Source organism: Camellia sinensis, chromosome 3, assembly GCF_055761805.1.
Source record: "Camellia sinensis isolate YWXY chromosome 3, ASM5576180v1, whole genome shotgun sequence".
NCBI classification, from domain to species: domain Eukaryota; kingdom Viridiplantae; phylum Streptophyta; class Magnoliopsida; order Ericales; family Theaceae; genus Camellia; species Camellia sinensis.
This window is the reverse complement of record NC_138963.1, coordinates 207,121,287-207,133,941: the sequence shown is the minus strand read 5'-3', so window position 1 is coordinate 207,133,941 and position 12,655 is coordinate 207,121,287. Positions and strand designations below refer to the sequence as shown.

The 12,655-nt window shown below is 35.1% G+C and overlaps 1 protein-coding gene across 3 annotated transcripts; it reads right to left on the bottom strand.

The window, feature by feature from the left end:
• Nucleotides 1-1,931: 1,931 nt before the first annotated feature.
• Nucleotides 1,932-10,737, bottom strand: LOC114258284 (Protein kinase family protein). Of its 3 annotated transcripts, none has more exons than XM_028198210.2 (12): nt 10,075-10,737; nt 9,764-9,938; nt 8,940-9,023; nt 7,778-8,019; nt 6,931-7,162; nt 6,609-6,773; nt 6,184-6,315; nt 5,772-5,885; nt 4,239-4,286; nt 3,370-3,448; nt 2,621-2,688; nt 1,932-2,315 (listed from the first exon to the last, which is right to left on the bottom strand). In XM_028198210.2, exons 1-11 carry the CDS (start codon nt 10,263-10,265, stop codon nt 2,666-2,668), a joined length of 1,485 nt encoding a protein of 494 aa, XP_028054011.2. In that variant the 5' UTR covers nt 10,266-10,737; the 3' UTR covers nt 1,932-2,315; nt 2,621-2,665. The 3 variants fall into 3 exon arrangements, with proteins under 3 accessions (XP_028054011.2, XP_028054009.2, XP_082778170.1); XM_028198208.2 differs by having other exon boundaries at nt 2,621-2,677; XM_082922044.1 differs by lacking the exon at nt 2,621-2,688.
• Between the last annotated feature and the right edge of the window lie 1,918 nt (nt 10,738-12,655).

Here is a 12,655-nt window from a genome sequence, read left to right as displayed (position 1 = left end):
CCCCCACTCATTCTCTTTCCTCTCTCCCGTCTTTTCCACTTCACATCATCACAAGCTTACCCGCCCCTAAAGCCCCGTGCACCGTCAAAGCATTTATGGTGACCGTCGCGATCAGCCCTCTTCATGGTCGGTTATCCCGCTCGGCCACCTTCGTAGTCGGTCCTCTTCACGGTTGGTCATCCTACTCGGTCCCTTCACGATCGATCATCCTTGCCGACCGGTCACTCATCCTACTTAGTTACTTTCATGGTCGGCATCCTAACAGTCGGCCATCTTGATGGTCAACCCCTCTCATCGGTCAGATGGTCGGTATTTCATCTCTATTCCACTATTCTCCCCCTTCTGCCCCAACCCCGCCTCTAACTCGAGCTTGGGGGACTACCTCCACCTTTCCTATTCCCTTCGTTGGACTAAAGCTACACTTGGGAATAGGGAACTACTGCTACTGATGGGCACCCAAGAGGGCCCAGCTCACGGCCCAAGTGTTAAAGCCCAGTAAGCCCAGTAACTTTAAGAAGCCAATGTTGGCCTAGGACCAATAGCATTTAAACGCTTGTCATGTAGAGAATTAACCACGTGAGTAGACAAAGATCCTACAAAGTTATTGCACCCACACATCAGCAATTTAATGAGGCTACTGTAGCATTAAATGCAGCAAGACCCCTTACACCGAAGTATGTAGAATTACCATGAACGATATTAACCAGGCCATCGACTTTTGACCAACAAGACAGCTTAGAATGGATAAGGAAATGATGAGCAAAGGATATAGGGAAGCTTTGGAGATAGTTAAGAAGCTAAGTTTTTATCCCTTTCACTCCTCTCTCTCTCTCTCTCTAAAATCAATTTACCTTAACCTAACTTAATCGTCGGAGCGTCCATCGGGGGATGATCTCCCCCTTTGGACTTTTTTGCAGGCACCCTTCACAAACATCAAGGTTAGCAGATCTGTTGGAAGCGTGGATTAGTCCGACCCATCCTCCATTGAAGTTATTACATTATTATATTGCATGTCATTTATTTTATAAAATCTTAGGCCAAGTTTGACATATTGTAAAAAAGTCAAAAAGTTACTCAAAAAGTTAAAAAGTTAATCCTAATTTTTCCTTACAAATTAATTTTTACAATTTTTTATTACACATTTTTCTATAAAAAGTCAAAAAGTTAACCCAAACATCCATATTTTCTTTCTTAATTTCTTAGTCCAAAAAGATAAAAAGTACACTTATTTAAGACACCCCAAACAACCCCTTAATATCAGAAACCTTAAAAAAAAATTCCCATAAAAAAATTGAATAAGTTCTGTTCGAAGTTCAAAAATGCTATTTGAGCAAGGAAATATCAAGGTTGTCAAATGCTATTAGAGCAACGAAATATTAGGTCTCATTTGACAAATGCTATTTGACCAAGGAAATATTAATGTTGTCAAATGCTACTTGAACAACGAAATATTAGTTCTCATTTGACAAATGCTATTTGAGCCTGGAAATATTAAAGTTTTCAAATGCTACCTGAGCAACGAAATATTAGGTGTCATTTGACAAGTTCATATTTTTACTTAAAAGTCAAAAAATTATTAAAAAGTTTAGAAATTCACAAATATTAAAAGGTCAAAAATTTATTTTCATTTACTGTGCATTTCACATATCATTTTCTTAAAAAAAATAAGAAATTAATTCAAACATACTAATTTTTTCCGTCTCATATTTTAATTAAAAAATGAAAAAATCACTAAAAGAGTCAGCCTCTAGTCATTGTAATTCAGACAAGTTACAGCCATAAAGATCATAATGGCAAAAGCCATGATCTTACGTACCTACCAACCGAAATGGTAAATGTAAATAAAACTATAAAAATCCTATCCCAACAAAATTCATTTGCATCAAAACTAAATATCAACTATGAACGAATACTTTCGCCAACATCAGACATTTGAACAAGAAATTTGATATTTGAACGTTTCGTTCTTCAACCGGACATATCTTGCCAACAAATGAGAGAAAGTGACCATACTTGGAATGAACTGAACATACTTTTGGCTGTACATTGGCACTTATACACCACAGAATTGAGGTGGGAAGAACAAAAAAATGTGCTCAAAATCATATCAACTCGAAAGTTGACCTTTTTTTATCCATGTTTTCTACAGCAATCTGTACCAAGTTCAGTCTTCTATAATAGCTACTACATTTCAGATCACACCTGTGAAGAATTTAGAATGCTAGCTCTGGTATAAAGCCAACTGAATGTTGATGATCAAGTTCCCTCCTTTTCATCACCCTCCATCAAGACATTTTCTTCCAGGCGTATCTGGCCTGTAACAAGAAGAAAAACCATCACTCATCAATCACCAGTTTCTATCATTTAAAATCCGGATCATGGATAGTGTGAAAACGCTTGTACTAATCCAAAGCTTTTCATTTAGACACAAGTGGTTGCCATCATATATAAAATCCAAATGTTACAAGAAGAAAAGAGGATAATGTGAACCTAATAAGAACAGGGCATTGCAACTCGATCAATGTAATTTAAAATATTTATCATAGCAATTTGTGTTTTAAGTATAAATAATTGCTGATACATATACAAACAACTGTATTTAGAAAATTTTCTAACATACCAAACAAGGTCGTTAAAGATGGCATCTTTGAAGACCCATTTGATCTCATGTCTGTACCTGCACAGAAACTAGTGAATATAAATTGAACATATGATGCTTCTATAACTAGCATTAGATCCACCAAAAAAGAAAAAAATAATAGTGGCATGGCCATAATTGACGATGAATAGCAGTTTTTAAAGTATCATCTGCAAGTAAAACACAGCTGTATATAAGAACAAGGACATATAACATGACACAACTGTTTTTAACTTTCATTAATCACTTTTTTAAAAAATGTTTCCTCATCAAAACATCCTCAAATCTAACAACTAAACCCAAATAGCGCAAGCATTATAAAGGAGAACTCTTAAGAGAATATATCCCCTAAAACATCCATCGAAAGTTCCTCGCCAGTGAATCATCAAATTCATGAAGAAATAGATAACTACAATGAAACCCTTTATTGGGTTGGGGGGTTTAGTGCCCTAATGGACAGAGGGATAACTTTTGAGGGTAGGAAAACAGTGGACTAGGGCAGATTATTTTGGGATAACATTCAATGCTAGAATCAGATTATTAAGAGGTGACCACACAAGTCCTAGTCCGATCTACGCACAACTTCAGTTCCTTGGCCATTGGCATGTCTTACCTTATTGCAAGTGGTTTTCATTTAATCTGGATCTGCAAGTTTCACTTTTGGATACAGATCAAGAAACTCTACTAAAACGTGCATTAGTAGTATCAATACAACTACTTAAGCAGCTCACCTGAAGTTTTAACTGATTGTGGGATGTCAGATTTCTTGAAAGTATACCCTATGAAATTAGAATCTTTTGATGTCAACATCTGCAAAATTGGACATGCAAAACATACTTCAAAATATATGATAATATCTTAAAAAGAAACAAATTTACACTAGAATAATAAATTATCACAATGAACATAACAGAGCTAAACAACTAAATATCTCAATGTAATTTATGCAACAAAGTTAAAACACTTGGGATAGATAGAATTTCCACATGAGGCCTTATGAGCAAGCTGCATAAATCCTTGATTTGGTTAAAAGATTAAAAACCATGTCTTTCCTTATAACTTAAACCAACATATCGTAGTATCCTCCTGTTCTATACTCTCAATCAGAACCGTGTAATTCTTTTGTTAGTCTAGTTTCTGGTTCGCAATGCAGAAGACCAAGCCAGTTTTTCTTACTTGGTCAAGATTTTTAAAGGTCAGTAAAACAATTTATTTTTCTTTCTTGAAACTCCTATCAACATATAAACATATATATACATACACACGTCCTTAGAAGTACATTAAAACACCGATATTTGGAAAGTTTCGAGGTTATGTACTACAATCTGTGCGAATACTCGCAATAACACTGTTCAAATAAATACTAAGAGACCACAACATAGCTAATAAAGCTCAACTCTAACATTAATATGCCCAAAGTGTCAACTTACAAGCTCAATAAACACTAATGAGTTATTTGGAAATTTAACTTGTTGCAATGAATTTTTTTTTTAATAAAACATGTAGATGGGCTGTTATGAATGCTCTACTTTCACATGTTTTTTCAATGTTAGCAATCCAAATTGATCCAATAATTTAAAGTGATCAAAAACTCATTTACCTTTCGCCATGGTCCCACTCTAGGTATGATGGAAGGTGGATCTCCTACCTATCAAACAGCAAATGTTAAAAAACTCAAGGGAGAGGAAACAGGAAAAAAAAAAAATAAACACTATATTATAAACAGGAACCATAAGAAACTTCCAAACCATGGTTTAAAATTTGTAATAAATCTATAGTTGATATGGGCGAGGGGCAAGACAAAATAATGAAAGCAATTTAAGCAAATTATTGCGATTGTGACAAGTTCACATAGTAAAGTGTAGGGATAATACTTGAGAAATGGCTGAGGTTCTTCTTCTGCCTGTTTTTTTTCTTCTACGGTGTTTGGTTTTTGTCCTTTGTGTGTGTGTGTGTGTGTATGTGCGTTGGGGGGCGGGTGTTACCACTGACCACAATACTCAAATTGGAAGTAGGGATGGCAATTTAAAACCGGCCCGACGGGGACCCGACCCCCCGTCCCCGATAAAAGTGGTTTTTTCCCAAAAAATACCCCCAACGGGACGGGGATGGTATTTAAAATTGAATCCCCGATCAAATTCGGGCCGGGGACGGGGATCACTTTCACAGCCCCGGACCCGGCCCCGTTCCCCGCCCCGTTTCTCCCCTGAAAATCTATTATATATCTATAATATTATCTCTGACTCTAATCTATTATATATCTTTGACTCTAATCTATTATATTTATTATATATTTCTGACTCCAATCTATTATATCTATCATCCTATCTCTGACTCTAATATATTATATAATATCTCTGACTTAATCTCTGATCTCTCAAATCTTCTATTATATCTATTACTATTATATTATATTATCTCTTCTCTGACTCTAATCTATTATATATCTATTATATATCTCTGATCTATCTTCTATTTGATCTGTCTCTCTTCTCTCTCTCTCTCTCCTCTCCACAGACGCCTCTCCGTCGCTTCCTCCTCTCATCGCCTCCTCCGTCGCCTCTCACGGCCATCTTTCTCCGCCAGGCCACCGTCAGATCTGAAAAGATCTGAGAAGATCCGTCAGCTCAGCTCCTCCCTCCCACCAGATCTGTCTATTTTATTTTATTATTATTTTTTTTTTTTGATGATTTTACCAGTTCATGGTATTTTTGTTGATGAAACTGATGTTGTTGATGATCGATGATGTTGGTGTTGATGATCGATGATGTTGTTGATGATGATAAGCTAAACAGAGACGGGGATTTTCCGGGGTCGGGGAAACCCGATCCCCGTTGGGGGCGGGGCCGGGGAGGGTGAGGGGTTCCCCGCCGGGGATTGGGGCCGGGGATGGGGAAGTTTGTACTTTCGGGGATCGGGGACGGGGAGGGTGATCCCCGGCCCCGCCCCGCCCCGTTGCCATTCCTAATTGGAAGTGATACAATGAAAGGGGGAAAACCAAGAACAGGGATCTAGGTGTTAAAAAAAGCATGATCCAACTAGGGGGTTAACATGTGAGGCACTGATTTACTGAACACAGCATAATGGAAAGAAGAAACCACAAATCGAATGCAATTACGATCTACGTACTTACTTCAGGAAACTTCTCAAAATTCTGAGTGTCCAAGTCTCCACTGACAGTAGGTTTGTAGGCTGCTTCCATTTCATATAGCATGTCCCATTGAATGCATTTAAACCATGGATGTGCCTAGACACACACAAAAAACAAAAAAAAACCACGCTCAATTAGTACACATTGTTGTGTGTTTGGGAGGGGAAAGATCGAGTATACATCAAACCTTTGACATAATGCGCAAAGTGGTGGTCCCAAGACTTGAACCAATAACCTCAAGGTTATTGGTCCAAGTCTTAACCATTGAACCAATGGATGTGCCTAGACACACATTGAGTTAAAACAGAACAGCATCAGCTCACATTTTCAGAAATAACAAGTTCACCTGACATGTAGAGTGTGGGGAAAATCCAATTTTTCATTAGGTAATTACCTTTATTTCTTCCACGCCATTGGTTCCCAACCTTGTTTCAACATCGCATAACAAATGACAGATTAGATCCTTAGCCTCATCTGATATTTTTGGCTCCTCAGGAAATTTCAAGCATGCTTTCCAATTAATTATCTGACACAAAAAAAGAAACATGATACATCCTGCAAAATGAAGGATATGCATAAAAATAACTAAGGGAAATTCAGATCGAGGTTTTACATAGTTTTCTGAATAAAATTGGTTTCACTAGTCAATTTAGCATTTACAGAAAATAGCCAGCTTCAAGAAAATTTCTTGATGGCAGATTTAGATAATGCTTCACCGAATGTTTTTTCATGTCATTCTCATCTTCCTGCTTGAAAACATAAAAATTTTCTTTTATCTTCCAAGAATCAGACACTAGGAACTACAAGGGATTAGGATACCTTCTTACATGTCATCCTTTGATCTTCCGAACAGAAGGGTGGATAGCCTATGAGCATCTCATACATGATTGCCCCCAATGACCACCAGTCACACTCCATTCCATATCCCTTTTTACGCAGAACTTCAGGTGCCATATAATCGAGAGTTCCAACAGTAGAATATGCCTGCAGAACACAGAACACAGCAAGTACTCACAACAACAGCAGGAGGTGAAGATGAGAACAAGTAAAACCTAAAAGAATGTCAAATTATATAATTTCACACTGCTATTTGTTACTTGGATACAAATAGGCATCTGAAGAAAGAAAATAAAGAGAATACCAATGCACGGCGATTGCGTTTCCACTGTTGTAATTGTTCCTTTGGCATTAACCAAGGAGGCCTCTCACAGCTAGAATGCCCTTCATTGTCATGTGTTGAATCCTGGGTTGAAAAATCTTCATCTTCCAACAATATTGTCGAATATTTATTATCTAGGGGCTTACACAAGCCAAAATCTGAGAGCTTTAAATGGCCATTTTTGTCCAGTATCAGGTTATCTGGTTTTATGTCCCTGCAAGCAAAGAAATTATATAAAAATGTTTCCACATGCGCACATGATTTCTACAGACATCTACACCAGAAGTATAGCTGAAACTTCCTTCAGAGGTACAGTCCATAATGCATGAATGAAAAATAATAAGCTCTAAACTATAGACCATACAAGTCAACAAAGAGCCATAAAGCCTCTGTAACATCCAATTAAAGTGCCAGAAATGGGCAAGTTTGAAACTGATGACACAACAAAATGAAAACATTTCACACTAAAAAGAAAAAAAGAAAAAAAATAAGGAAAGATTACCACAACATTATGGACATCATGCAGCACCCAGACTGCCTTTTAGCAGCGGAAAAAACATATGAAGAATTATCCGTAAATTTTCAACTTTTGGTGGTGCTTGCAATAGGTTTGATAAATAACAATATGTAATTGAAATTTGCATAATTACATTCAATGATGCACTCTAAAGACACGAATTACTAAATCAAGCAAAACTAAAATACTTTATAGACACTAAAGTAATTTGACACTCTTTTTAGGGAAAAAGTAGATAAAATTTCACTTGAATGGTTTGGGTAAAAAAAATAAAGATGCAAAAAAACAAAACCCATTGCAATACTACAATACCTATGCACATAGTTGTGGTGGTGAATTGAATGAATAGCTAGAACACTTTCTGCTATATAAAATCGTGCAACATCTTCAGAAAGAACATCCTCTCTCATCAGTAAGGTCATAATATCACCACCAGGTAGGTACTCCATGATAAGGTATAAAAAATCAGAATCTTGGAAAGAATAGAAGAGTTTCACGATGCACCGGCTATCAACCTCCGCTAGCAAATTCCTCTCTGATCGAACATGCTCAACCTAAACGTAGTAAAAGTTTAATTACAAATTGTGATGCACGAAAATAGCACAGTTGACTTCAGAATTCAGATCAACTTTCAGAAAATACCAGCATAACTCAATTCTGAGTGCATAAACAAAAGTTCAATAACAGACTCAGAAATGGGTTTTTTCACATAATAAAGAAGAACACCTTCCTAAGCCATGGTACAAGATGAAGCAGAATAATCTTTTAAGCATTAACTATTAGTGTCATGTGAACTCATCCTTCTATCAATATACTCATCGAGTTAAAACTGAGGAAAAAAAACACACACACACACACACACACACAAAACAAAACAAAACGAAAAACGAAAAACGAAAAGCGAAAAGAAAAAAAAGGAAAAGAAACAGTAACAAGATTGCTCAGAGACAAATATTTTTTACAAACAATTGAAAATTCTTTTCATTTTATTTTTTCTTTTTCTTTCAAAGAAATGGGTAAAAACCATGACAATTGCTTTCTATAATGCATTTGAATATCTTTGAACAAATATCCAGTTTTATTTTATTGTTATTTGGTTGTCTCAAAAGTGACATTCAGGGGATGGGAAAAAGAAGGAAAAAAAAAAGAAACAAAAAAGGCAGAAATCCTAGATAATTTATATTGCTGAAATGAAAATGAAAGCATATGTGAATTGGGCAGTTAGCATGGATATTCACCTCTCCTAAGTTATACCAAGATGTTATGACCTTTTTAACTATACACAAGTGTGTACTTCTCTCTCTCTCTAGCTCTCTCATATTTTGTCATGTTCTTTATAGTAACCAATCTCAATCTTTAAATATATAATGGAAGACATATAGCCTGAACAAAGATACTAAAAATGGCTTCAATAATACTACAAGGGAAAGCATCATTAGCAAAAGTTAATTGTGCTTTAATTGCAAGTTGTCACCTGTCCACGGCTAAGCATATCTGATTTCTTCAATTTCTTCATTGCAAAAATCTCTCCTGTGCTTTTGGCACGGCATAGCCAAACCTGCATTACTTAGTCGGATCATAAGTCAAATCACCTATAAAAGATGTGACCGTAACTACCTTCACTTAATCGATAGTGAGAGAAAGCAAATCATTGTTCAAATTGAGAGCAAGAAAAAGAACAACAAAGAAAGAAAAACTCAAGTAAAGTCCACAAGCAAAGCAAACCATTGTTCAAATCAAGAGATAACAACGAGATAGTGATTCAGTCAATACTAAAGTCTGAAACTAAATCAAGGAGCTTCAGATGTGAACAGGGTGAACATGCCCCAAATTGAGTTCTTAGATAAATATTGAAAACGAGGGACTAACAAAAATACTTTCTTAAGGAAAAATAAAAGACATCTAAAAATTCCAATAAATGCTCGAGTCATTTTTTGAGGAATTAAACCAAATGCTCTGATTTCAGAAACTTCATTGCTAGTGTATGGTTCAGGGAAACAAATTCAACTCGTGTCTAACAAATTGCCATTCGAGAATATATATATATATATATATATTGACAACTTAGGTGTACGAGGCAGCTTGTGGCCACCTCGACTATGAAGAGTAGGTAAAATTTTGAATCATCACATCCACTAAGAACATAATTAATCAAAAATCAGGTGAAAAATAGAAAACATATAATTAGTGAGGCTACTATTAAATTTCATTAAGCATTGCATTATACTTTATGACAATTCAACAAAATGCAATTCACCATTGACTACAATGATGATGTAAAGGTACATAAATACATACCTCAGCAAACGCACCTTTACCAATCGCAATCAATTGCTCAAAGTCATCGATTCCCATTTTGTGCCTCTGCAATCTCATCAACTCCGTCTCTTTGCGTTCCAATTCCCTCATCATCTCCTCTTCTTCTTCGCTCGAAACCTTGGCTTCTTGCGCTTTCCTCTGCATTTCTCGCCGCCTAATCCAAACAAACACATCTCCATAAACATCAACAATGCAACAAACACTTACACATATACATATATCTATATATATATATATATATATATATATATATAGAGAGAGAGAGAGAGAGAGAGAGAAGTGAATTGGACCTTTCTTTACGATCCTGTAACCCTTGCAGGTAGTTCTTGTAGTGATTCTCGATGAACTGTTTAGCGGCGGCGGCTTTCTGACGAGTGACAGGAGACGAAACAGAGACTTCGGGCGGGTCCAAATTGAAACGGCGATCGGGTCTGGTGGTGAGAGTCCCCAACTTGATCGTTCCATCACCAACGCCGTCCATGTTCCGGCGATGCCGAACCTTGACAGAAAAAACAGATCTGGTGGTGCTACGCTGTCAAATCTGAGAAATCAAAGGGAAGATTGTACTGGTAATAGTTAATATTGAAGAAGAAGGAGAAGAGTTCATGTGAATGAGAGAGTGGTGAATCCAGAGGGAATCGTGACAGTTATGCACATGAATGAGATAGTTTCGAGGCAAAGTTTGTGACAGCTGTGCTATACATGTATATATATATATTTAAGTCTAAAATGGAGTTGGACTGGAACCGAGGGCTTTGCCCGTTTTGGTGTGGTGAGGAGGGGGGAAGAGTAGATGGGATGAGAGATGAACTGGTATGTGTACGGTGCAAGGCTGGCCTCTTGACTGATTTTATTTTATTTTTTTAGGGAATAGAAGTAGAAGAGTGTGACCGACGCCATTGTTTTCCGCATTAATAGTTATTAATCTGTACCCAGCTTTCAACACCCCTAATGATTTCAGTGGAGTCTTTTAACCTAGATATAATACCGTCGGCTTTACTGGGTAGAAAATTGTTATTATCTAAATAATTTATCAAATTTTTTATTAAACTTTTCATATAGATGTTAAATTTATATAAATTTACATATATATAAATTTTATATTCATATGAGAAGTTTAATTAAAAATTTATTAAATTATTTAAAATTTTTAACATAACTCTATTAGATAAATTTATGTATTAATAATTTATTCACATAATTTATTTTGTCCAAAGTACATAATTGAGACTCTGATTGATGGGAGATATTTATCTGTTAAAATTTTAATTGTCTGTGAGCAATTTGCGTGAATATAGCAATCTTGGACCAATGGGGGTTGGTCCAAATGAAAATGGACTTGGGTCGCTTAAGTAAAGATCTCGAGTTTGAGTCTTTATAAATGCAGCAAACCCCTTTGGGAGAGGACCCCGCATTTGCGCCCGACAGCTTACTCGGCAGATTAGTCTTAGGTTCAAAAAACTTAAGAATACCGTGGAAGACTCAAAAAAAATAATATAGCAATCTTGGAATTTATATCAATATTTATCAGTTAAAATGGTGAGGCTCAATAATTTTTGTTAAGATTTTTATGAATAATTTAATAAGTGCAAGTGATAAGTAATGCAGAATAATTCAGTCTAATTGTCCAAATGGAGGTGTCAAAATAGGAAAATTATTAACTACTCCTAAAACACTATATAGCTATATTCTTTCATTAATTATTATTCATCAAAATGAGTGAAGTTTAAAGTTGAAGTCATTAACAGAAACATTGACTTGTGTTATAGTCTAACAATTAATATATTAACCGTTATCTTTTGAAGATTAAAAAAAAAAAAAAAATTACAATCTTGCGTAAAAAAAAACAACTGTAGAATAACATTGCAATATTATTCAATAATCACTGATTTTAACCATATAGTACAATTACAATGGAATTTCTAAATTCGAGTGGTTTTTAATTTTGTAATTGATTTTATGTTTTGAAAATATATTTTAATTTTTTTACAATAAATCTTCAAAACACTTGAGTTTGAATAGTAATTTATTGTTTGAACAATAACAATAAAAAAAATTCAAATTGTCGGTGTATCATACACCAAAATTTTGGTGTGTAAGGTGATATTGTTTGACAAGTTTTTCTGTCCTAGGGGTTGCTGAGTGAAAATGCCATTTGGGAGGAGAAACGGGGCTCCAACCTCTCTCCGGCAGCATCTCTCCTCTCTCTTTCTCTTTTTTGATAATTTAAATTATTTATTTTGTAAAATATTTCGTGTATATTATCTTTAAAAAAATTAATTCGATTCAATAATCATAACTTTTTTTAAAAATAGTGCTTGTCACACCCAAAAAAAAAAAAATGAATAATTTATTTTGAAAAATATAGTTATCATTCTCTTTTTTTTAGAGATTAATGAGATAAGTGGTTTTGTGGCTAAAATAGTCACAAAAGACAAAATAAGCTATTTTAGTCGCAACAAACAAAATATCATATTCAATCCATAATTATTACACTCTTCTCTCACAAAAAAGTCAAAAAAGTCAAAAAATCAAAAAGCCCTTCTCAAACCAAGCTTGTTAGCTCAGGCTAAAATAACCAAAAAAACTAAAAAGCCAAAAAGTCAACCCACTTCCCAAACGGAGGCTGAATATGTTAGGATTATTGAATTTGTTTTTTTTTTTTTTTTTTAAATGTGTAGTTGATACATACAAAAAAAATATATATATAAAATGAATTATTCGATTTATCTAAATGAGATTTGTGGTAAGTCCTAAGGCCACAAATAACACCATCCAGGCCTTTAATTTCATTGTCCATATTTATTATCAATAAGCTATTAACACATTAGATAAAAATTATAATATATATAACATAATAAAAAATAGATA